The sequence below is a fragment of the Trichechus manatus genome, unplaced genomic scaffold (genome assembly GCF_000243295.1).
Source record: "Trichechus manatus latirostris isolate Lorelei unplaced genomic scaffold, TriManLat1.0 scaffold00008, whole genome shotgun sequence".
NCBI lineage: Eukaryota > Metazoa > Chordata > Mammalia > Sirenia > Trichechidae > Trichechus > Trichechus manatus.
In genome coordinates this window covers 16,497,044-16,518,509 of record NW_004443944.1, presented here as the reverse complement: position 1 = coordinate 16,518,509, position 21,466 = coordinate 16,497,044, and the positions used below count along the sequence as shown (strand labels likewise).

Here is a 21,466-nt window from a genome sequence, read left to right as displayed (position 1 = left end):
GCAAGAGGAAGCATTCATGGGAGAGAGAGGAAACAGAACTGTATTGTTAAGCTACAGGATCATTCAGAGGTCCAGCCTCTGAGAGCCTCTCTGTGAGATGATTGTCTCTAGTGATGGTAATTCCATGAGGAGGGGGGTAAATTAGCATCAGTTTTAGAAGATAAGAACATGTTCCCAGTGGCTTTATAAATGGTTTGCAGAGGGCAAGCCTCAATTTCCTGGAAAATTTGTTTTTTTAGGATTAGATAATTTCTTTCTAAAATTATTTATAACTTTCCAGGTATTTTGGGCTAAGTTTATATTTCATTTTTATTTCTCTTCATTGGTAACTTACTTGCATGGAAGAAGCTGCCTGTTATTGCCACACTGGGTCATAATCTAACTGAAATTCTTCAATAACTTAAGCAAAGAAAAAATCTATTGACTAGACAGTGATATAACTACATGAATCTGTTTAAGGCGAGTGGTTCTCTACCCAGTAGAGAATAGTTTCCAGTTCACAGAACTTTTCTGAAGTAGGGTATATTTCTAGCTCCATGGCGTTTTGTGTGTGGAGGGAGAACTGTGGCACCTTGGTGTTGGTGTATGGAGTTCGTGAGTATTATACTTACTGACATATGAGCTCTGTGGGCCAAGTATAACAAAAAGTTATTTGGACAGGTTCCCTGACTTAGTTCATTGATAGTTCAACATTTCTATCTTTTCTTCTGTTGATTTCCCTAACTTTCAAATAATGTAACTACTGTATTATACCACCTCTAGTAGGGTCTTGAGAGTAACACCTTTTCCCAGTGCCCTCCTCCCTCCCAATCTCTGCTGTCTCCCAGATATCCAGGGTCTGAGATAGACATTTTGGTAGTGGAATTGGCGCCTAGGTATGCTAGATACGGTGGTTGAAGATGGATGGGTGAAGTTTTAGAATTGTAGACCTTACATTTAAATTCTGTCATTTGTACTTTCTCTTCTCTGCTACTTTATTTATACTTGGAGTATTTGAGTTATTATTGTACATTAAAGTACTGCTTACGGTTACTATAATTTTTTTTTTTTTTTTTAAAGCAAGTACCATTGAAATTGATTGCAAATGTCTTTTTAGGCCACTTCTTAGGAATTCCCTGGATGATATCCTTGGGCCACCTTCTAATCTAGAAGGCCAGAGTGATGAAAGAGCATTGCTGGACCAGCTGCACACACTCTTAAGCAACACAGATGCCACAGGCCTGGAAGAAATTGATAGAGCTTTGGGCATCCCTGAACTTGTAAATCAAGTAGGTGGCATTAAGGTGGGAATGAGAGAGAGCGTGTGTATGTGTGTATGCATGCACGCATATATATGAGCCCATGCACAAGAATGCCTGTGTGTGTATCTTTCTTGTTACTGTGTCACATTGCTGTATATTTTATATGTGTGTGTGTGTGTGTGTGTGTGTGTATGTATATACACACACACACACACATATATATAAAATTTTACTAGTCAAATATTATGTATTCTATTGGAAACATAGTTGAACTAATCCTCTACTGATGAAAGGAGCCCTCGTGGCGCAGTGGTTAAGCGCTTGACTGTGAACTGAAAGGTCAGTTTGCACCTACCAGCCGCTCTGCAGGAGAAAGATGTGGCAGTCAGCTTCCATAAAGATTACAGCCTTGGAAACCCTATGGGGCAATTCTTTGCTGTCCTATAGGGTCGTTATGAGTTGAATCGACACAATAACAACTACTACTGATGAAAATTTAAATTCTTCCTAAATATTAAGTGTCATAAACTATTCTGTGAATTACACCTTTTTTTTTATTGTACTTTAGATGAAGGTTTACAGAACAAAGTTTATCATTAAACAGTTAGTATACATTGTTTTATCACAATGGTTAACAACCCCATGACATGTCAGTACTGTCCCTTGTCAACCTTGGGTTCCCTATTACCAGCTTTCCTGTCCCCTCGTGCCTTCTAGTCCTCATCCCCGGGCTGTTGTGCCCCATTAGTTTCGTTGTGTTTTATGGGGCTGTCTAATCTTTGGCTGAAGGGTGAACCTTGGAAGTGACTTCATTATACTGAGCTAAAAGGGTATTCGGGGGCCATACTCTTGGCGTTTCTCCAAGTCTGTGTCAGGCCAGTAAGTCTGGTCTTTTTTTTGTGAGTTAGAATTTTGTTCTACATTTTTCTGCAGCTCTGTCCCGGAGCCTCTGTTGTGATCCCTGTCAGAGCAGTCAGTGGTGTTAGCGGGGCACCATCTAGTGGTACTGGACTCAGTCTGGTGGAGGGCGTGGTGGTTGTATCTGTGAATTACATCTTGTTCTTATTCTAGTTCCTTAGGTACTATCCAAGAGAAAGCATTATTGGTGCATATTTTAAAGGTTTTGTAATATATTTTCATATTGTTTTCCTGAAAAATTATACTAGCTACTTTGCTACCAACAGAGTATGATAATACTAGTTCCTCATAACCTTTTACCCAGCATTGTGCTGGCGTGACTCAGATAGATGCCCCTGAGTCGATTCTGACTACAGAGACCCTATAGAACAGGGTAGAACTACCCTATAGGGTTTCCAAGGCTATAATCTTTACAGAAGCAGACTGCCACATCTTTCTCCCGCAGAGCCACTGGTAGGTTCAAACTGCCAACATTTTGGTTAGTATCCAAGTGCTTAACCGCTGTGCCACCAGGTGCAAAGAACATACACAGAGACGCAAATTGAGCAAGTGAATAAACAAATACTGAGCATGATTATTCTTTTAAATCTTTGCCAATCTGATAAGCAAAAAAAAAAAAACCAACAAAACTTTTAAATTGTGTTTCTTTGATTCACAAGAGCGAACATCTTTATATTTATTGGCCATTTATATGTCTTTTTTTGTAATCTTCTAATGGAGATTTAGTTTGTTGATCTACAAGACTGTGTGTGTTTCATTATTGATTTATTTGTTGATTCCTTCATTCCACAAATATTTGTGTCTTCTGTATGCTAGTCAGTCTTTCAGAGGCATTGGAACAAGAATGAGCAAGTTAATTTCTGCCCCCAAAGTTTGCATCCCATTGGGTGAGGCAAACATCAGGAAGGAACCACACATGTAGAAGGAGGCATGTGTACTAGAGATTTTGAAGGAAAAGCCTGTGGTACTAAGAGACTTCAACTAAGCGGCTAGGGCAGGAGTTGTCAAACATTTTCTCTAAAAAAGTGATGTTTGAGCTGCGATTTGAAGGATGTCTATTGTCTAACATGTTGCAGATAGTTTTCTGGTTTTGTTTTTGGTGGAGTCTTGTTTTTAGTTTAAAATTTTTTGGGTTTTTAAATCTAGGATGATGAGATAAAGAGTAACTGGGCATTTAACTTGAATGGTCAGGAAAGTTCTTTTTGGGGAAATGACATGTAAGCTGAAACCTGAAGTATGAGAAGGAGCCAGCTATGCAAAGAGCTAGGGGAAGAATATTCCAGAAGAGGTACAACAAACTCAGAGGTCCTTGAAGGTCTTAAGACAGTAAAGAGCTAGGAGGTACTAGAAAGTTACTGAAAATTTGTGAGAGCAGAGGGGGAATAGAGTAAGATGAGTTGGGAATGATAAATGGAGGCCACGTTCCACAAAGTCATCTTAAGGAGTTTGGAATTTTTCTATTGTATTGGGAAGAAACTGAAGGATCGTAAGCAGGGTAGTGATGAGACTTGCTTTACTTTTTGTTTTTAGCAAGGTATTCCATGTATGTAACTTAAAAATTAAGTGGCACGGAAATATTTTTATTAAAGAACCAGTCACTTGCCTTTGCTTCCAAAAAAACCAAACTAAACCCTGTCGAGTTGATTCCTACTCATAGCGACCCTATAGGGCAGAGTAGAACTGCCCTGTAGGATTTCCAGGGAGCAGCTGGTGGATTTGAACTGTTGACGTTTTGATCAGCAGTCAGGCTCTTAACCCTTGTGCCACCAGGGCTCCTTCCCCTGCTTAGAGGAAATGTTTGTGTTGGTAATGTTCTGAAGAAATGTGCTTATGGTGCTATTTCTTTATTAACTTCAATCTGTATCTGTTGACTTCTGGATATGGTAGTTGACTATGGGTCTGTAGTCGCTTATCTGAGACCCTTGTGGTCAGCTATGTTTAGAAATTCAGAAGCTTTTGGATTTTTTTTTTGTAAGCTTTTGGGTTTTAAAAAGGTAGAGTGGTACATATATCATAGATTACATGACACCGCCGGTAGGGTTTGAGCAGTAGTATAGTTTGGGGCAGTAGCCTCTGATCAAACAAGCTATTACTTCTATAGCAAAATATATAGTTATAGTAAGTGAGATGTATGGAGATTATATATTGCCTCTTAGAAGTTCATGTCAGGTTTTGCTGTTAAATGAGTTTGGTGTGAATGAAAACTGTAGATTTTTCTAAATCTATTTTTGGGTTCTGGAATTTCAGATAAGAAGTGTGGATTTATATTTCTCTCTCTCCCTTCCTGCCCCTCAGAACACACATCCACGCTTACTACATACGTATGGCCATGTGGTCTTTCTGTGCCCACAGTGTGAGTCTGTCTTTTGTTGTTGTTGTTAAATAGTCAGTGTCTACATTATTTTGGGTCATCACTGAGCCAAGTATAGCTTGTATTTTTTGAGTTAATAATTGTTACTTTCTCTTTTTATTTGCTTAGTTTTTTTATGTCTTTATTGCTAATTCTCCCCAGATACTTCAACAGAACTATAAAATTCCTCTTACACCTTTTGTCACATGTTCCGACACATTTACACAATCCATTAATTCCCTCTCTCCTACAGTTCTCTGTTCCCCTGTTTTACATTGACCTTATGAGGCAGGCCTAGAAATTTATAATTGTCACTATTCTCCTATATTGGACCCCAGTTTTCAGAATCACAAATCATTTTCTTTCTTGATTTACCCCTTTCTTGTTCTGAAACACAACCTCTTCAGCTTCACAGGCCCTACTTCATGACATAAAATGTTTTGGGTCCTTGTGTGTCTGAAAATATCTTTATTCTACCCTTCTGGCATGTATGGCTGTGGTAAGTTCATCCCAGAATTTTGAGAGAACTGTTCCACAGTTTCCTGGCATTGGTATCTGGCAGTGGCAGTGTTGCCATTGAGTCTTACTCTATTCTGATTCTGATCTTTTGCATGTGACCCATTTATTCTTTTGAACTGTTTAGGAACTTTTCTCCTTTGAAATTTCATGATACCATATCTTGGTGTGGGTCCTGTTTCTTCATTCTGCAGTGAAAACCTTTGTGTTTTCCACATACTAAATTTGAGATGCGTGAGACATCCAAGTAAAGATGTTAAATATGCATTTGCATAGGCAAAATTCGAGTTCAGAGAAGTTTGGGCCAGAGATAAAAATGTAGATGTTACCATTGGCTGAGAGCACCTAAGTAGAAAGTGTAGCTAGAGAAAAGAAGATGGCCTAGGACTGAACGCTGATGAAGGATAGGCCAGAGCAGTGGGGAAAAGCGAGAGTCTGGTGTCACAGAATACAGTAGAGTGAGGCGTGCTGTAAGGCAAGAGCTGTCAAGGGTGTTGACTGCAGGCTTAGCATTTGATCCTCATGAATAAGAAGATAAAGGTGAGTGCTGCACTTGGCGCAGGTCCTCATGTCTTAGCATGGCAGGCTCCTCCTCCTCTTTTCTGTCATCTGCGGGATATTATTTTGTATATATCCTTAGTTCCCTAGGGTTGCAGTAACAAAATACCGCAAAGTGAGCGACTTTAAAGAACAGAAATTTATTGTCTCACAGTTCTGTAGTCCACAAGTCCAAGTCAGGTTATCATCCATGTTGATTCCTTCTGAGGGCCCTGAGAGAGAAACTTCCATGCCTCTCTCCTAGTTTCTGGTGGCTGCCAGCAATCCTTGGCATTTTCTTTGCTGCTTATAGATTCCGCATCTGCTTCACTTGCCACATAGCGCCTGCCTTCCCACTGTGTATGTTCCCGTCTCTGTGTTTGCTCTCCCCTTTTGTCAGACGTCACTCAGAAGGGATTAGGACCTGCCCTACTCTAGTATGACCTCATTAACTTAACTAATAATATCTTCAAAGAAAGACCCAAACAAGGTCACATTCATTGTTACTTGGATTAGGACTTACTTAACCCTTTTGGGGACATGATTCAGTCCATAGCATGTCCTTAGCATGTAGAGAAGCAATGCCTGGCACATAACAGGCGCTTAATAAATACTTCTTAATTGAATGGATTCCTCTTGCCGCATACAGATAGTGGTGGATGACCATTAATAGGCTTTGATGAACTGGTGAATATATTTCAGAGAGGTGAACTTTTGTTGATTTTCTTCTCTCTACCAAAGTCGTTTCTTGCTACTTCCCAAAACATTCTTGTACAAATTACATGAGAATTCATTGACCACAGTGACTTTAATTGAGTTTTTATTTTGTAATTGGCTTGGGAGGTCCATATTGCTACAGAACTCTGGTCTGGAACAAATGATGTTTTTCCAGGGACTTAATACATTTTAGGTATTTGGCTCAGGCTATTTTTGAGTATCTGTGTGAGACCTGGTGCGAGGCAGTAGGACAGAGCTGTGAAAAGATGGGATGTGGTGTGTGTTCTTACAGAGATGCAGACAATAAAGACAACTTGATTTTGCTTTTGGAATTCTGCATCATTGTGTACATATATTGACTTTATTTTTTTCTCTCCTTTAAGGCATTTGTTTTCTGTAGCTTTCCCGGAGGTACCTCACTGTTCATTTTCTGTGTTTGATGTTTAAGGGACAAGCTTTGGAGCCCAAACAGGAACCTTTTCAAGGCCAAGAAGCAGCAGTCATGATGGATCAGAAGGCAGCATTATACGGGCAGACATACCCAGGACAGGGGCCTCCAATGCAAGGAGGCTTTAATCTTCAGGGACAATCATCATCTTTTAACTCTATGATGAATCAGATGAGCCAGCAAGGCAGTTTTCCTCTCCAAGGAATGCATCCGAGGGCCAACATCATGAGACCCCGGACAAACACCCCCAAGCAGCTTCGGATGCAGCTTCAGCAGAGACTGCAGGGCCAGCAGGTAACCAGTCACATGATCTACTTTGGCTCGAAGTGACTTTCCCTTTGGCCTCCCCTTCTTTCGTTTGTTTTCAGACAGTGTTCCTTAGAGCTCTTGTGGAGACGTGAGGGGGCAGGTGGGCCCAGCACCCACAGGCTGTCTGTCCATCCCTCACAGCAAAAGCAATTCCGTTTGTTTTTCTTTTTCTGTAAGATTTTATTTGTACAGATCGGTCCATGTTGGAAGGTGGTCGTGGTAGAATTGATTACCTTTTTATAAGAATAAGCCATTGTACAGGTTAAAAAGTACAAAATGTCGGAGAATTGCTCTTGGGGAGAAAAGAGAAAAGTGTTTATTGATGACTTTGTAGTCTTAAAGATTGTTTATATTTTATTTTAAAGTCCTTAATATTAATAACGAAATATTTAAACCTTTTTTTCTCTAAATTTTTAAAATTTTGATATTGGGAATATACACAGCAAAACATACACCAATTCAGCAGTTTCTACATGTACAGTTTAGTGACATTGATTACATTCTTCCGAGTTGTGCAACAGTTTTCACACTCCTTCTGAGTTGTTCCTCATTAACATAAACTCACTGCCCCTAAATTTCCTGTCTCTTTTGAGTTGCTCTTGTCAGTTTGATCCTATGTAGGTAATTCTTAAAAGAACATAATGCTCAAGGCAGGCCTTTTTAACTAGTTAAGCTAAACTATTTAAACCTTTTTGATGTCAGCATTTTTTATGAAAACCTCTGCTTTCTAGATGTTTTATAAGATTTGAACTCTTTTATAATATACAAGATGAGATTTCTATTTTTTCATTGTTTCCTTAATCCACAATAAATCTTCCAAAATTTAATTATTCATATTGTTTGTATCTGAGTGAACGGCATTATTAAATGTGGTGGAACTGAACCATATAAGCAGATGAATGAGTAAATTTAAAATCTGGTGAGCCAGAGACTTCTTCCAGTACGTGAATATTCCTGAAAGTCAGTTTAGATACCTAGGAAAGCTGTTTTAATGCATTCATGGTACCATTTTACCTTTGATCATTTCTTTCCACTAAAAGTTAACCCAGGAAAAGGTAGCAGAAGAGATAGTGTATTCAGTGTTAACTCTGATCAAGTTAAAGCAGTTTCTCCAAGTGCCTAAATAATCCCAGAGAAAATCTGACTTTATAATTCCTTTCAGTTTCTGTTGAAGATACTCTTTAAACTGCAAAATTACACTTTAATTTTTCTTCCCGGTGCCAAATAGTAAAGCTCCATATGACAGTTCAGAAAGGTTAATGCTGAAAGTATATCAGTTCAGTTTAGATTTGGAGAGCTGGTGATGTAACCAGGTTAATGGATCTGGAAATACTGTCACAACCTCATTGGGTGGGGCTGAGGATCTGGAAAGCAGTGTTGGGCCCATTAACATGCTCCACTTACATCCTAACCATCTTGTCTTTCCTCAGTTTTTGAATCAGAGCCGTCAGGCACTTGAAATGAAAATGGAAAATCCCACTGCTGGGGGTGCTGCGATGCTGAGGCCCGTGATGCAGCCTCAGGTGAGCTCACAGGTATATAACATGTCTCTCTGCATTCACTGCCATGTCCCCAGCTCCCAGCACAGGGTCAGGCACATGGTTGGTTCTCAGTAAATGTTAAAGGAATAGAGTAATTCCAGGTTTCTTGTGTAAAGAAATAGTTCCGCAGCCCCACCTATTTTTTTCTCCCTTCATTTCTTCTCTTGCTAGTAACTAGGGAGGAAACAGAGGAGGAGCGGTACCTTCATTAAAACCACAGATTAGTGGGTTTTTAAATTAATTGCCTTTGTGATTAATTGCTGTGTTGTGAGAAGAGCTATTACTTACTTTTTAAGAATTTAAAATCATAAATCCCTAAACTTCTCTCTTCCTGGATTATAAAACCACATGTTTGCTGGGTAAAATTCTAAAATGATAAGAAGTATAAAGAAGAAAATAAATAATACATAATCGTCCCCTCAGGGACAGCCTCTGAGGTGACCTTTTCCCATAGTGAGAGGGGTGATGTTAAAGTTCTCCTCTCTGCCTCCAGGCAGAAGCAGAGATAGTGTTAAGGGATTTTCCTAATATGTACGAGGCAGATGACTATAGTAAAACCCTCTGCTGTGCTTTGAAATACTGTTCCTACTTATTGTTACAAACTAATAAACACCTGTGAAAGGCCTAGTTTTCACTGTCTGTGCCTACTTGGAATGCTGACAGTCTCCATTTTCTTGATAATCAGACATCCTGTAGAGGCTAAGCTAGGATACTGTCCAGAAAGATGGTAAAAGTTGGCTGCTTGGAGGTGGTCTCTCCCAGCTGGTACAGCCAAAGTCCCCTTCCTTGTTCAGTGCTTTGACCACTCACTCCCTTAACCTCCAAATAGCTTCTCGTTGCCCTTCACCTCTCCTTTCAGAAGAATGGGTTCCTGCTTATCTGAGTGTAACCGCATCCTTTTTATGCTTCCCTTCTTGTTTTCACCCTTCTCCCCCGTTTCAGCTCTGCCCTTTTCCTTCTTGTAGTTTATTTCATAGTTCCTGAAAAGTTTGTCCTCAGATTCTTCCTCCAATGTTCTCTCACTTTGAGGAGGGGCTTGATGACTGCTTTTATTTGATTTGTCTCTTTGCTCTACTGTGTAATTTCCAGATCCCTCCTCTTCAGCTGCCTCCCTGCCCGAAATTGCCAGAAAGTCTGTACCATAAAAAGAAGTGGACACTTTCTCTTTTCCTTAATGATAAGGAAAGGCTCTGCATGTTTTGTCTCTGTGTGATTCTTAATGCATTGTGGGAGTACTGTATGTATGAAACTGGCTAGCTCTTGCTTGGCGTGTGTAATTGTGTTCTTTTCTTGGATATTAGCAGGGCTTTCTCAATGCCCAGATGGTTGCCCAGCGCAGCAGAGAGCTGCTCAGTCATCACTTCCGACAGCAGAGGGTGGCGATGATGATGCAGCAGCAGCAGCAGCAGCAACAGCAAACCCAGGCCTTTAGCCCACCCCCTAACGTGACTGCTTCCCCCAGCATGGATGGGGTTTTGGCAGGACCTGTGATGCCAGAAGCTCCACCACAGCAGTTTCCATACCCACCAAATTATGGTAAAGTTGACAGTGAAGATAGCCTTCCTCAGAGTAACATTATTAAGGACATAAGTTTCACTAGATCTGTTGCACATTAAAAATAAACAAGAAATACTACCAACTCCCTCTTGTTATTGCACAAGAAAAAGGAATAAATCAAAATAATGAGAACTAAAGTGCTGTAGTGCACAGGTAATTGAGGCAGATAGATTGTATCATGTTTGAGTATTTTTCTTAAACCTTGTTTTTTTTCATGTCTTTACCTCTTATTTGGAAGGACTAGAAGTTTGTTTTTTTCCTTCTGATACGTCCCAGTATAATAGAACCTTAAAAATTCTCTCAGTGCTTGGTCAAGTCAGCGAGAGGCTTTTTTAAAATTCCCTGTCTTGGTGTCTTGGATTTATTATTAGTTACAATAATCAGCCTTTGAGAGGTTCCAGGAACCATGGGATGGGGAGTGGAGCTTACTGGGGGAGATTACATTTTAGGATGCAACCCTACCCAATGAGGACGGTAGCTCCTCTGCCCTCTAAAAGGGGGATGGAGTGATCTGAGTCCCTTTTGTACAGAAAGCCCCCATGAGGGGACTCCCCTGGAAGTGATCTAAACAGAGTGCCTTTCTGTAGTATGCCTGTCACTCTAGATGGCATTTTGACGTCAAGCAAGAATAACTGAGATACAGCCATCCTGTAGTACTTTATATCTTATTATCCAACCCCCTCCTTATTTTTTTCTTTTTAAATAAAAATAAAATTACTACAGAAAACTGATTCTGAGGAGGGTAGCATGTAAGTGTTGATATAATTTCCTCCTTTTTTTTTTTTTTAAACCTTTTTTAAAGGAATGGGCCAACAACCTGATCCAGCCTTTGGTCGAGTGTCTAGTCCTCCCAATGCAATGATGTCATCAAGAATGGGTCCCTCCCAGAACCCCATGATGCAGCATCCTCAGACTGTACCAATGTATCAGCCCTCGGAAATGAAGGGCTGGCCATCGGGCAACCTGGCCAGGAACAGGTGAAGAGCAGTGGCCTTAAATATCATTCACACTCTGGTGCCATAGTTCAGGAAATTCATTGTTTTTCATTTTTTAGTCAAGCTCGTTGGGATGGAGAGATCACAGAGATCACTTGTGATCTTTGATCCTGGGTTCATATTAGAGAATGTGCTCTTGGCTTGTCCAGGGTGAGACTCGTTCATTCTGTGCACATACCCATTGGGTATTGAGCACAGGCAGCTGTGAGAAACGGAATGAAAGCTGCTAGGGCATTTTCTCTCTGTTATTGTTCACTGAGTTTGACAAAATTGTGATAGTCTGTGTGCATACCCTGAGTTGCTAAAATGAGTCTGGAGGTAATTCCACTCTTTCTTTACAGCTCCTTTTCCCAGCAGCAGTTTGCCCCCCAGGGGAATCCCGGGGCTTATAGTATGGTGCACATCAATGGAAGCAGTGGTCACATGGGACAGATGAATATGAACTCGATGCCCATGCCTGGCATGCCCATGGGTCCTGATCAGGTATGGGGGGGGGGTTCCATTCCTTACCTTTTTAAAAAAAAGTTCTTCCTGTTTTTTGGAGAGAACCAAAGCCTCAGCTGCAGTTTAAAGGGCCTAGGTAGATTTTAACTTGATATATTAACTTAAAAATATAATCATTTAAAAAATGTTGAGTTAGACTGCATTGGGCCATTAGATACTTCTGGAAGTATGGGATCTAAGGAATCTGAGTCGATCAGCCAAAGCCATGCAGCAAGCCATGAGTACAGACATGCGGGTTTTTCTGTTGTGCAAAGCACGTGACTTTCTCATGTTTTTTCTGGTTTCTAACAGAAATATTGCTGACATCTCTACACCAGGACCTCCAAGGACATCACTTATACAAATGACAATGCACTCGAATTATCAGGAGGTAAAGAATCATTGTTTCAGGCATCCAGCCTTGAAGAAAGGACCAGCTTCGATCTCTGTCAGGGGTATTCCAAGTGATGTCATTTGAGCAGGGCTGAGTTTTAAGCTGAAGTGCAATATCTACCTGATTTTTTTTCCCCCCTCCTATGTATCATGGTGTTAACAGACAAATATTTTTGGCATTCTGCCTCCTAGGGATGTAATTCTGGAGAATACGGAGTGTTCCTGATCATGAAACCCTCCAGTGTCACTTCATTCTGTCTTGCTATCCAAAGTCTTTCAAATGCTTGGTGGGCCAGAGAACATCAGAGAAACCATGAGCGTTGAAAACATGTTTTCTCTAGTTGCAGTGTTGGACAAAGAACATAGTCTCAGCCTTTAAGTATTTTTGTCACTACCAGGTAGTCCCGTATTGGCCTTTTGTCCTAGTGGAATTGGCATTTCTGAGGTCTTTTAATTATAGTGTTGAATTGCTCATTCCCTATTCTTTGCTGTCCTTGGCTTTCTCCTAACTAGGATTTTCATTTGCTCCTAATGTCTTGTAATACTTAACCTCCAGGAATTGTCATTGATATCAAGTGGCTTTGCAGAAGGGAAAGTGAGATGACAGTATTTAATTGCAGCAGTAGCAAATTTTTCACATGTTAATGTGCAGCCGAGTGCACTTTATTTAAAAAGTAACGGATAAATGCAATATTCTTGAGGTCTTGAGGAATGGTGAAACCCCATTCCTGGTTTTTTGTCTAAATGAAACAGTAGGACAAGAACTGTGATTTTGAAAGTACTGGTGTCACCCTTTGCCTATATGGTAGAGCAATAATAGTTTTTGAAAATAAACTTCAGCAAACCCAAGGCCAGGTACTGCATTCTGAATCAGAATTTCGCAGTGTTTCTGTGAATAGGTTTTCTGTGTAAATACGACCTTTAAGATACTGTATTATGTAAAATATGTATATACTTCTTTTTGTAGGTCACAACAACTCATTTTTGCAGAGTTTGTGAAGCAGAATATTTAACAATGTTGATTTCAGTAAGCTCTTCGTGGTGAGGTTACAAACGAGTGAATGCCCCTCAGCTTAGCAGCCTGGGGGAGGGGACGCTGGTCCACAGCGTTTCCTTTGCTCCTGGATGCCTCAGATGCCTCACTCTTCTCTGTTTCTTAATCTAAATCTAATTTTTTTTTTAAAGAGATCATTTGTTTAGGTGTCTGCAGTTGCATTTTTTTCTTTTTAATTCCTCTGCCATAACTAAGCACTTTGTTAATTTTGGGGGAAAGACTAGAGATGGGTAGATAACCTTTTTAAAAAAGGTATCAGGAATTAAAAAAAAAATAAAACCAAGCAATTTGATCTTTAAAAAAAAAGAAAAATCTTTTGGATTTTAAATGGTCCATAAATTAAACAATAGCAATTCATAGTTTTTTTTTTTTTTAAAATCGAGTATGTTGCTTTTTCATCATTTTAGTTCTTTTAGATTGTGGTTGTTATGACCTGAATCCCACGTTGACATCTCGCCACATTGAGATCTTAAGTAGACTCCTTCACGTGTGGCTTCCAGTGTCTGTGCTGCTGTCTTGTCATTCTGCTCTTGTGATGTCTCACTACGTCTCTGTGGGATAGAATTGTGTCATCGTTATTTCCCACAGAGCTCAGTCCCCAAATCAGCCATAGTCTAATTGGGTGCCGTTGCACCCTCCTTTTCAGCCCCCTGCCACTTTCTGCTGTTGCTACTCCTTGGCACCTACGGTTGTCATTTGGGAGTAGGGGGAAAAAGTCAAGTTTAATTCCCTTTATCTGGGTTACTTATGTGGTTCAAACAGTTGAATGAAATTGGGATTTTGGAATGTCTATGGATTTCAAATGTCTGTGCAGTGTCTTTTTCTAGCAATAATTGAGAGCCAGTTGATTTTTTTTTAGATTAATTTATTTTAAACATGTTTAGCCAATATTTCTAGAAGTCTCTGAAGGTAAGATCATTTAATTTCTTTAACTTGCTTATGAATCAGTGAAATCTGGTATTTTCAGAACCATCACTAGAATGGATTTTATTTTCCTGACAGTGTGTACACAATTATGAGTTTGCCCCTTCTACCCCCACCCCAGTCAAAAGTAAATTTAAGACGGTAACTCCGTCAGCTTCCATCATAGTGGCCTGTACTTTTTGGCTAACACATTCTGCGCTTGTTGGAAGACAGAGGCAAACCGAGGAAGAGTCTGTGTCTTTTTAGACACAGCTGTGTCATGTGTATCTGAACTTCCCTTGTTTAAGTCTTATGTATGTGGGGAGAGATAGAACGGTGCTCTTACCTTTCTTGACTTTTAAAAATTATTAAAAACAAACAAATAAACCCCCAAAAGTTTTGTGATTCTTTTCCTCAGTCCTGACTCCAGGCTAACTGGAAGGCAGCATCCTTTTTTATATGGACAAAAACGAAGTTTAGTATAAGTTTTTATATTTTCTACTTGTTCATTTTATTGGTGTACACTTAAGATTTTGATTTTCTTTTAATAGATGCAATCTTTGAGGTAATTTGTTGTTTTTACCTTTATTGCCCTTTTATCTTTTTTGAATAATTCTTTTTGTACTCCTACTGCTACCTCCCCACCCACTCCTCTCATTTTTCTATAAACCTTGGTATCTGTTGGGTGAACGGTTTAAGTAATCTTTTCATTTGCTTTTAGAATGTGGAATATTTCCAGTACTTACTTTTTGCTGAATCCAAAGATATATAAGTATATAATATATATATTTTATAAAGATCAAAATGATATAAAGGGAGATACATGTTTCTTCCTTTAAAAAACAAATAGAAATTGTATTGTTAATGTTCATGTTATGGTGACACTTTTCTAAATTGTGCATCTGGATTGAAAGGTATAAATATCAGTAAACAGTACTACTTTATCAGTATTTAATATCTAAGGTGAGTTGGGGGTACATAGGGGTAGGGTTCTACAGGAGATAATTGGTTTGCTGTCATAGAATTTGTTTGATCCAGAAGTATCTTCAGCTGGAAAGTAAACAGAATGGATTGCCAGTTACCCATATGCCTGTCCAGTTCCCTTTTGATTTGCAGAAGCCATGAGTTTTGTTCACAAGTGAGAGATTCAGTGGAGCAAAACCTTTAGAGTAGGTGAAAATTTCCCCTGCAAGGGAACAAGAGCTGTTTTCCAGCTCTGAGGCAAACTGTTTAATTATGAGCAGGGTGTTTTCTTTTTCTTTCTCTCTCTCTCAAATATATGGAATTTTGAAGAAGATGGAAATGTCATTCTGGGAGCAATATTTAAATTCTCAGGAATTGACTTGTAGTATCGAGAATGAATTGTTTCAATCAAGTTTACATTAAGTGTCGCTTGAAAAAAAAGGCTAAATCATTCTTTACACTGCAAAGACTCCAGACCACATGGGATAACTTATGAGATGGTTTGGTGGTAAGCTATGACTGCTTTGCTGATAGTTTTGGATGTCATTGTAAATAAAGGTTTCTATTTAAAATTGGAACCTAAGAGCTTGCTTGCTTTTTTTTTTTTTAAAAATTAAATCTTTGTTGGATAGAGGGTAAAAGATACTGTTAAGGAAACTTATTTCAAACAACAATAGCAGTTTCTATAAGGTCAAACTTTTTTTTTTTTTGTTGGGGATGGATCCTTGGTCTTTTTAGGACATTGAAAAGCCTGGGAACATTTTTTGATAAAATCATGAGTGCTTAGAAATTATCTCCATCAACTGTCAAATGAGAAACGGGTTGGACTAGGAGATGGCTGAGGTTCCTCCCACCCCTTCCCATTCTGGAATTCTGACAACCAAGTCAGACTGGTACACAAAGAAGGGCTGGGTAAGGTGACTTGCTTTGTGTTCATTAATACTTTTTTAAAGTGAAGTCCTAAAGCTGGTGCGATGTGAGACTTACCTGGGAGGACTCTGAAGTATGGCATATTTTAGTTAGAATATATGGTAAGTATTACTAATTTATGACCATCTATTCGCCTTTTAAGGAGTCCTTGGGTGGTGCAAATGGTTAAGTGCTTGGCTACGAACTGAAAGGTTGGTGGTTACAGTCTACCCAGATACTTGTCAGAAGAAAGGCTGGCTGGCGATCTGCGTCTGAAGAATCAGCCATTGAAAGCCCTGGGGAGCACAGTTCTGCTCTGAAACACATGGGTTTGCCATGAGTCAGAACTGACTCAACAGCAGCTGGTTTAGTTTTGATTCATTCTCCTTTAAAAGACCCTCTAAACCCAAAGCGTCTCCTTCCAAAATGGTGTTCACTGGTAGTACCTTGATGATTCTTTTCTAAAACCAAACACAACCAAGTAACTCCAAGAGTGGCCTTTTACAAAACGTCAAAGGTGCTTCATACCGACGGCTGGTCATTGGCTAGGGTTTTGAACATTGTATGACAATACACTACAAAATTTCTTTACAAATAAAATTTCATTAAAACTTAGGACATACATCAACTTAATTTCTTTTCAGTACCTTAAAAAACATCAGTTCCAGGACAGATCACAAAGGAACACCAAGAGAAATGGTATCTGCGCAGGAACAGACATGTCTACAACTGCGAGGAGTTTTCTTAACACTGGCCACAGCGTTTATTGACATCACCACTCTAGAAAATTGGGTTTTCTTAATTAGATTCCCCTAAAAGTTCCCATGTTGGTTACATTTAAATGGTCACATATATACAGTGAAATCCGTTTCTTCAGAGGCAACTAGGGTTATAGTGCTAGATAAATGGTCCCTTTTTTTTGTGCTATTGACTCATTATCAAAATCTTTGCACTGTTTCCAGCATCTATCTGCAAGTTGCCTCTGTCTTGTTTCTTAGTTCCTTTGTGATGAGCCAGAAGAGTAAGAGGATTTGAAACAGGATTGTTGTTCCCCTATGATTTTAAAAAAAAGAAAAAAATCCAGTGACTTTCACCCTTGGGGGAAATTTCCAAGAAAATATTTCTCTCTGTTCTTTTTCCCTTGTGAGCCTCGCAGAGAGGGTTAGTGTTAGTGGTGACTTCTTGATAGGAAAATGCATTTTGTGCGGCTGGTGAGGTATAATCCAAAGCAAAAGCAGGTGCAAAAATGGACTTCCTGAAGTAGCTCTACTCCTGATGGTTATCCTCCAGAATTTGCCATGTTGATTGAAAGCAAGGTCTGTCTCAGGCCTCCTGGCTAGCAGCACAGGTCTGCTTGAAATCACACGTGGTTTTCACCGCTTGTGCAGCGTACATTGCTGTCTAGTCATGAAGCCCCTCTAGGTTTGGAGGTCATCTCGGTACTTCTTAGCCTTCCCAGCCCTCCCACAGTTGTCCCCTGTAGAACAAAGCAAACTCAGATTAGTACTTGACTGCTGCTTACCCACTTCTTAGTCATACAGCTGTGTTAGCTTTGCTTCAAGGATGTGGCTGCTGAGGACTATTTAGGTTACTCAGAAGGTGTTTGCTACCACCCAGTCCTCAGGTTTGCAGGTGGCTCACACACTCCATGGCTAGCAAAGATGGCATTTAAGGATCTGGACAGAATAGTGGCTAAAGAGAGTGTAAGCTGTGAAGATTCTGTGCCGTAATTCTTAATTTTATTGCCCTGTTAAAGCCACAGAGGTTTATATACATATATAGAAAAATCTGTAGAGCAGAGATTGCAAATGGCAGCTCTCTGAGGGTGTTGGTTCGCTTGCGTGGTATCCTAATATCAAATCAGCTGCCAACATTAAAAAAGAGTTTTTAACATATATCTATCTGCGTTGTCTCAGTGAGTTAGAAGAGCTGGCAAGCTGCATCTCATTCCTGCTTGGAACAAACTAGCAGCTCCCTATAGACTAGTTGTGAACTTCCCAGATGGCCACAGCCTCCCCTCAGCCCTACTGGCACTGAAGTGAGAGTTCTGTAGCATGGAGTTTGGGAAACCATTTACATGGGGCCACCCTGCTGCTGACATTACGGACCAGTCAGCACTTTCATTTGCAGCCACAGCCTTCAAGATGCCTGGCAGTTTTACTAGTTAAACGCTTCTTAACCTAAATAATACTGTGAATTTACCAAGCACAGATTATTACGTAGAGAACAGCAGTGCATTAGACAAGGTGACAAGGTATTCATCTATAACATAAAACGTATCCCAGTGTGTTATCTTACAGGAAGCACATGCCTGCCTCCTCTCTCATTATGGGAATGGATGAGGGGAGCAGATGCAAAATGGCATGCATCCAGAAAAGCCTCTGAACGAAGCAAGCCAGAACCAGCGCTGTGTGTGTAAACTGGTTCCTCAACTCACAGTGATTTGGAAGCAGGTCTCTTCATTTCTGGCCACTTTCGACGCTGAAACTGCCTAAGTTTTCAAGTGTCAAAAGGAGAATGAGTGTTAACCATCACCAAGAAAGAAACAGCCATCCCCAAAGAACCATACACAGAAGGTCTCCTTAGGTGATGCCTATCACCAGTCGGTTAGCCAGGCCCCCGGCAGACCAGAGGGGAGGGCAGTCTCTCCACAGGACACATGCATCCTCACAGAGATTAGACTAATGGACTGAGACGGGCCCTTAGGCTTTCAAAACAAAATCGGATACCTGTATTGCTCGTAGCTTCCTCCATCTTTAAGTCCTAAGTGAGGGAGACATTAGGAACAGACAGTTTAGGGCAAAAATGGCATAAGCAGTGACAAACCACATCCCCCCCGCTTAAAAACACTTCAGGCTTTTAGTCACAGTTCCCTAGTCAAAGTGGATCAAATCACGAGGGCAACTCTCCCTGAGACTCCTAGGTTGCCTGGTAGATTGCCTAGGGTCTAGTGTCGTCACATCCATTTTAGGACCCTGATGCGTTCATTCAGCAATGGCCCTGTGATGGGGGGGGCAGTGGACATGGGCCCTAACACTCATGCGAAGCCACGGGCCACAAGAAAGGCAAGGTGGTAGGAAATTCCGTGTGTCTGGGCTCTCTGGAAGGTTTCCAGAGGACACGGCAGCATGGTCAAGTGCATGGGCTTTGGAGTCAGCCCACCCGGTTCACTTTACACATCCCTAAAACGAGGACGGAAGATTGGCCTCAGAGGGTTGTCCTAAGGATGAAGTAGGGTAATGCGCGTAAAGCACTTCACATGGTGCCTGGGCACAGTGAGTGGTCAACAAACGATTACACTCACGATCATGAGAGTAGGTGATGTTTCAGCATCAGAATTCTGATAGTGGCTGGTTTGCAGCAGGCAGCGTTTTGGGGATGTATTCTGTAAGTGCGTCTGCTCGCCCCCTCTTGATAACCAGTGCTGACTGCACCATCTGGATTCTCCTCAGCTGCTTAGCTGTTTTCCTGATGTGAACTTTATGGGTCTTACTAGATACAGGTAAGATTCGCAAGGGCCTTCAAAGCCAAAGGTTTGTGGGCCATTCTGTCTGCAGTGTGCTGTAGCTAGTAAGTGGATGGTTTCCTCCTTTTTAAAAAGTTATCCAGTTGATATCCTAAACTCAAAGACAGGACTCCCGACTGTGTCCTGCGTAAAACCCAGGAGTCATCTGTGACTCCTGATTTTGTTACTTTTTTACCCCCTGCCCCCATCACCATGTTCTGTAGGCTTCATGATCTAAATCTTAAATCCTCCTTCACTGCTACTTCCTTAAGTGCGGGCCACCATCATCTCTCCCCTGGACTCCTGTGTCACTCAGCTTTCCCCCATACAATCCCCTCTCCTGGTTCCTGGCCCTGGTCATGGTGGGGGAGGTGGGCATGGGCACTTAGCAACTGTTGTTGTGTGCTGTCCAGTTGTTTCCGACTCACAGTGACCTGACACAACAGTGACAGAGTAGAACTGCCCCATAGGGCTTCCTAGGCTGTAAATTGCCAGGTCTTTTCTCCTGTAGGGCCTCTAGTGGGTTTGAACTAATGACCTTTCAGTTAGCAGTTGCACGCTTAACCACTGCACCACCAGGGCTCCTTACATAGCAACTAGAGGATTCTTTTTAAATGAAGATTGTCCATTCCCCGGGTTAGAGCGCTCTACTGGCTTCTTGAGGCACCTAAAACCAGCTACACTGGGTTCTTTTCTGCTCCTCAGACATCTCAGAGCTTGTTTCCACTTCAGATCTCCTGGAATGCCAGCCTTCCACATTTTCACAAGGTGGACTACTACTTTTCCAGATTCTGCGCAGATGTCTCTGGAGGGGCTGTCCCTGACCCCACTGTATCGAGTGTTGCCCCCTCCCACCCTGAGGCTGTATTACATCATCCTGTTTACTCCATACAGGGAAGAGGCTTCCCACTATGGACTGCTGTCCCCAGCAGAATGCAAGCCCACGTGAGAATGTGTTCATCTTTTTCCTTTCCAGTAACCAGCATGGGTCCAGGTTTATGTTCTTAATAAATGTTTGTTGAATGAATAAATGAAATGGAAGAAAATACAAGAATTCTGTGTTTGCTGTGCAGGTGGTCAGGGTGCTGCTCTCAGGAAGTCCATGGCATTGCCTGATGTGGGTAGGGGCATCCAGACCTTTACAAATGATTGGTCTTGTATCACTCCCAACTCGCGGGTGATTTCTGGTTCACTCTTTGGGACACACCAGGACGTCCTATGTTCCTTCCTATGGTTACCCCCTGCCTCTGCAGGCAGTTTGCCCCATACAGGGGCGCTGACTCACCCAGGTCCATGTTTCGGGTCCGGGGGTTACACTGCTTGTAACCCTTGCAACTCCTTAGCTCCATAAGCTGTACGTGCAGCTGATTGAGGATCTCCCTGTCCAGCGTGTTCACGGCATTCATCAGCTGGTTGGAGAAAAGGCAGATTGTGAACAAGGTGAGCACGGGGACCCCCCATCCTCTCCTGCAAACCAGGGGACTTCTTTCAGGCAGGTAAGGAATGAAAGGTGGTATGGGATGGTGCCCCGCTCGCCCCAGCCTCCACTTCTGCAAGAGCAGAGTTCGGAGTAGTCAGGACTGCGTTTTGGCTTCTAGCCTCACCAGGTCCCCCTCTCCATGAGAATAAAAGCCACCTTTGTGTACTTAGCCCTGAACTCCTGGAACGACTGTATTCCAAGCCTTGTATTTCTAAGCAGCCTTTACTCATAGTCCCTCAGTTCCTGGGAAAGCTGCCTTTTGATGATGGGCTGGTTAAGACACCTGGGTCCTTCCCTAGTATGGGAGCTACCAGTGACCAACTAACCCACAACTTCTCCACCCCCTTTTGTAAAATGCAGGGCTGGACTTAACCGAGAAGGAAAACTGGCAGCCTGCTTGTTCTAAAAGCAAACTAAATTAAATGTAGCAGCTGACATGTAAGGATCAGAGTTCACGTAAAAAATTGTCTTCAGGCTTTTCTCAAAACATTGAAGATTGGACAAAACCAAGGCCACAACCCTGAGAGGCACTAGTGCTGCTCAGTAGTGACCGTCGCGTGGGCACGCTCTTTACAGACCACACTCGCTGCTTCCTTTGTGAGTGGCTCTGGGCCGTTCCAGTCACTGATATGTTAGGTGACTTAATA

General features: G+C 41.3%; 2 protein-coding genes across 4 annotated transcripts in view; one reads left to right on the top strand and one right to left on the bottom strand.

Moving 5' to 3' along the window:
* The window catches only part of NCOA3 (nuclear receptor coactivator 3), a 50,596-nt gene extending 35,036 nt beyond the window's left edge, over positions 1-15,560 (top strand). Inside the window, exons 14-20 of the mRNA XM_023741470.1 lie at positions 928-1,268; positions 6,728-7,021; positions 8,467-8,559; positions 9,879-10,113; positions 10,937-11,111; positions 11,471-11,612; positions 11,925-15,560. Of these exons, the coding sequence (XP_023597238.1) occupies positions 928-1,268; positions 6,728-7,021; positions 8,467-8,559; positions 9,879-10,113; positions 10,937-11,111; positions 11,471-11,612; positions 11,925-11,936 (1,292 nt within the window). The 3' untranslated portion in view covers positions 11,937-15,560. The remainder of the gene's footprint in view (positions 1-927; positions 1,269-6,727; positions 7,022-8,466; positions 8,560-9,878; positions 10,114-10,936; positions 11,112-11,470; positions 11,613-11,924) is intronic.
* A 761-nt stretch (positions 15,561-16,321) lies between these two features.
* Positions 16,322-21,466, bottom strand: part of SULF2 (sulfatase 2) — a 146,476-nt gene continuing 141,331 nt past the window's right edge. For 2 of the 3 annotated variants that reach the window (XM_004370267.2, XM_004370268.3), the window contains exons 18-21: positions 20,625-20,748; positions 18,564-18,597; positions 18,272-18,325; positions 16,322-17,311 (exon numbers count right to left, since the gene is read on the bottom strand). In XM_004370267.2, the coding sequence (XP_004370324.1) occupies positions 17,281-17,311; positions 18,272-18,325; positions 18,564-18,597; positions 20,625-20,748 (243 nt within the window). In that variant the 3' untranslated portion in view covers positions 16,322-17,280. The remainder of the gene's footprint in view (positions 17,312-18,271; positions 18,326-18,563; positions 18,598-20,624; positions 20,749-21,466) is intronic. The other variant, XM_012558560.2, reaches the window with a different exon arrangement.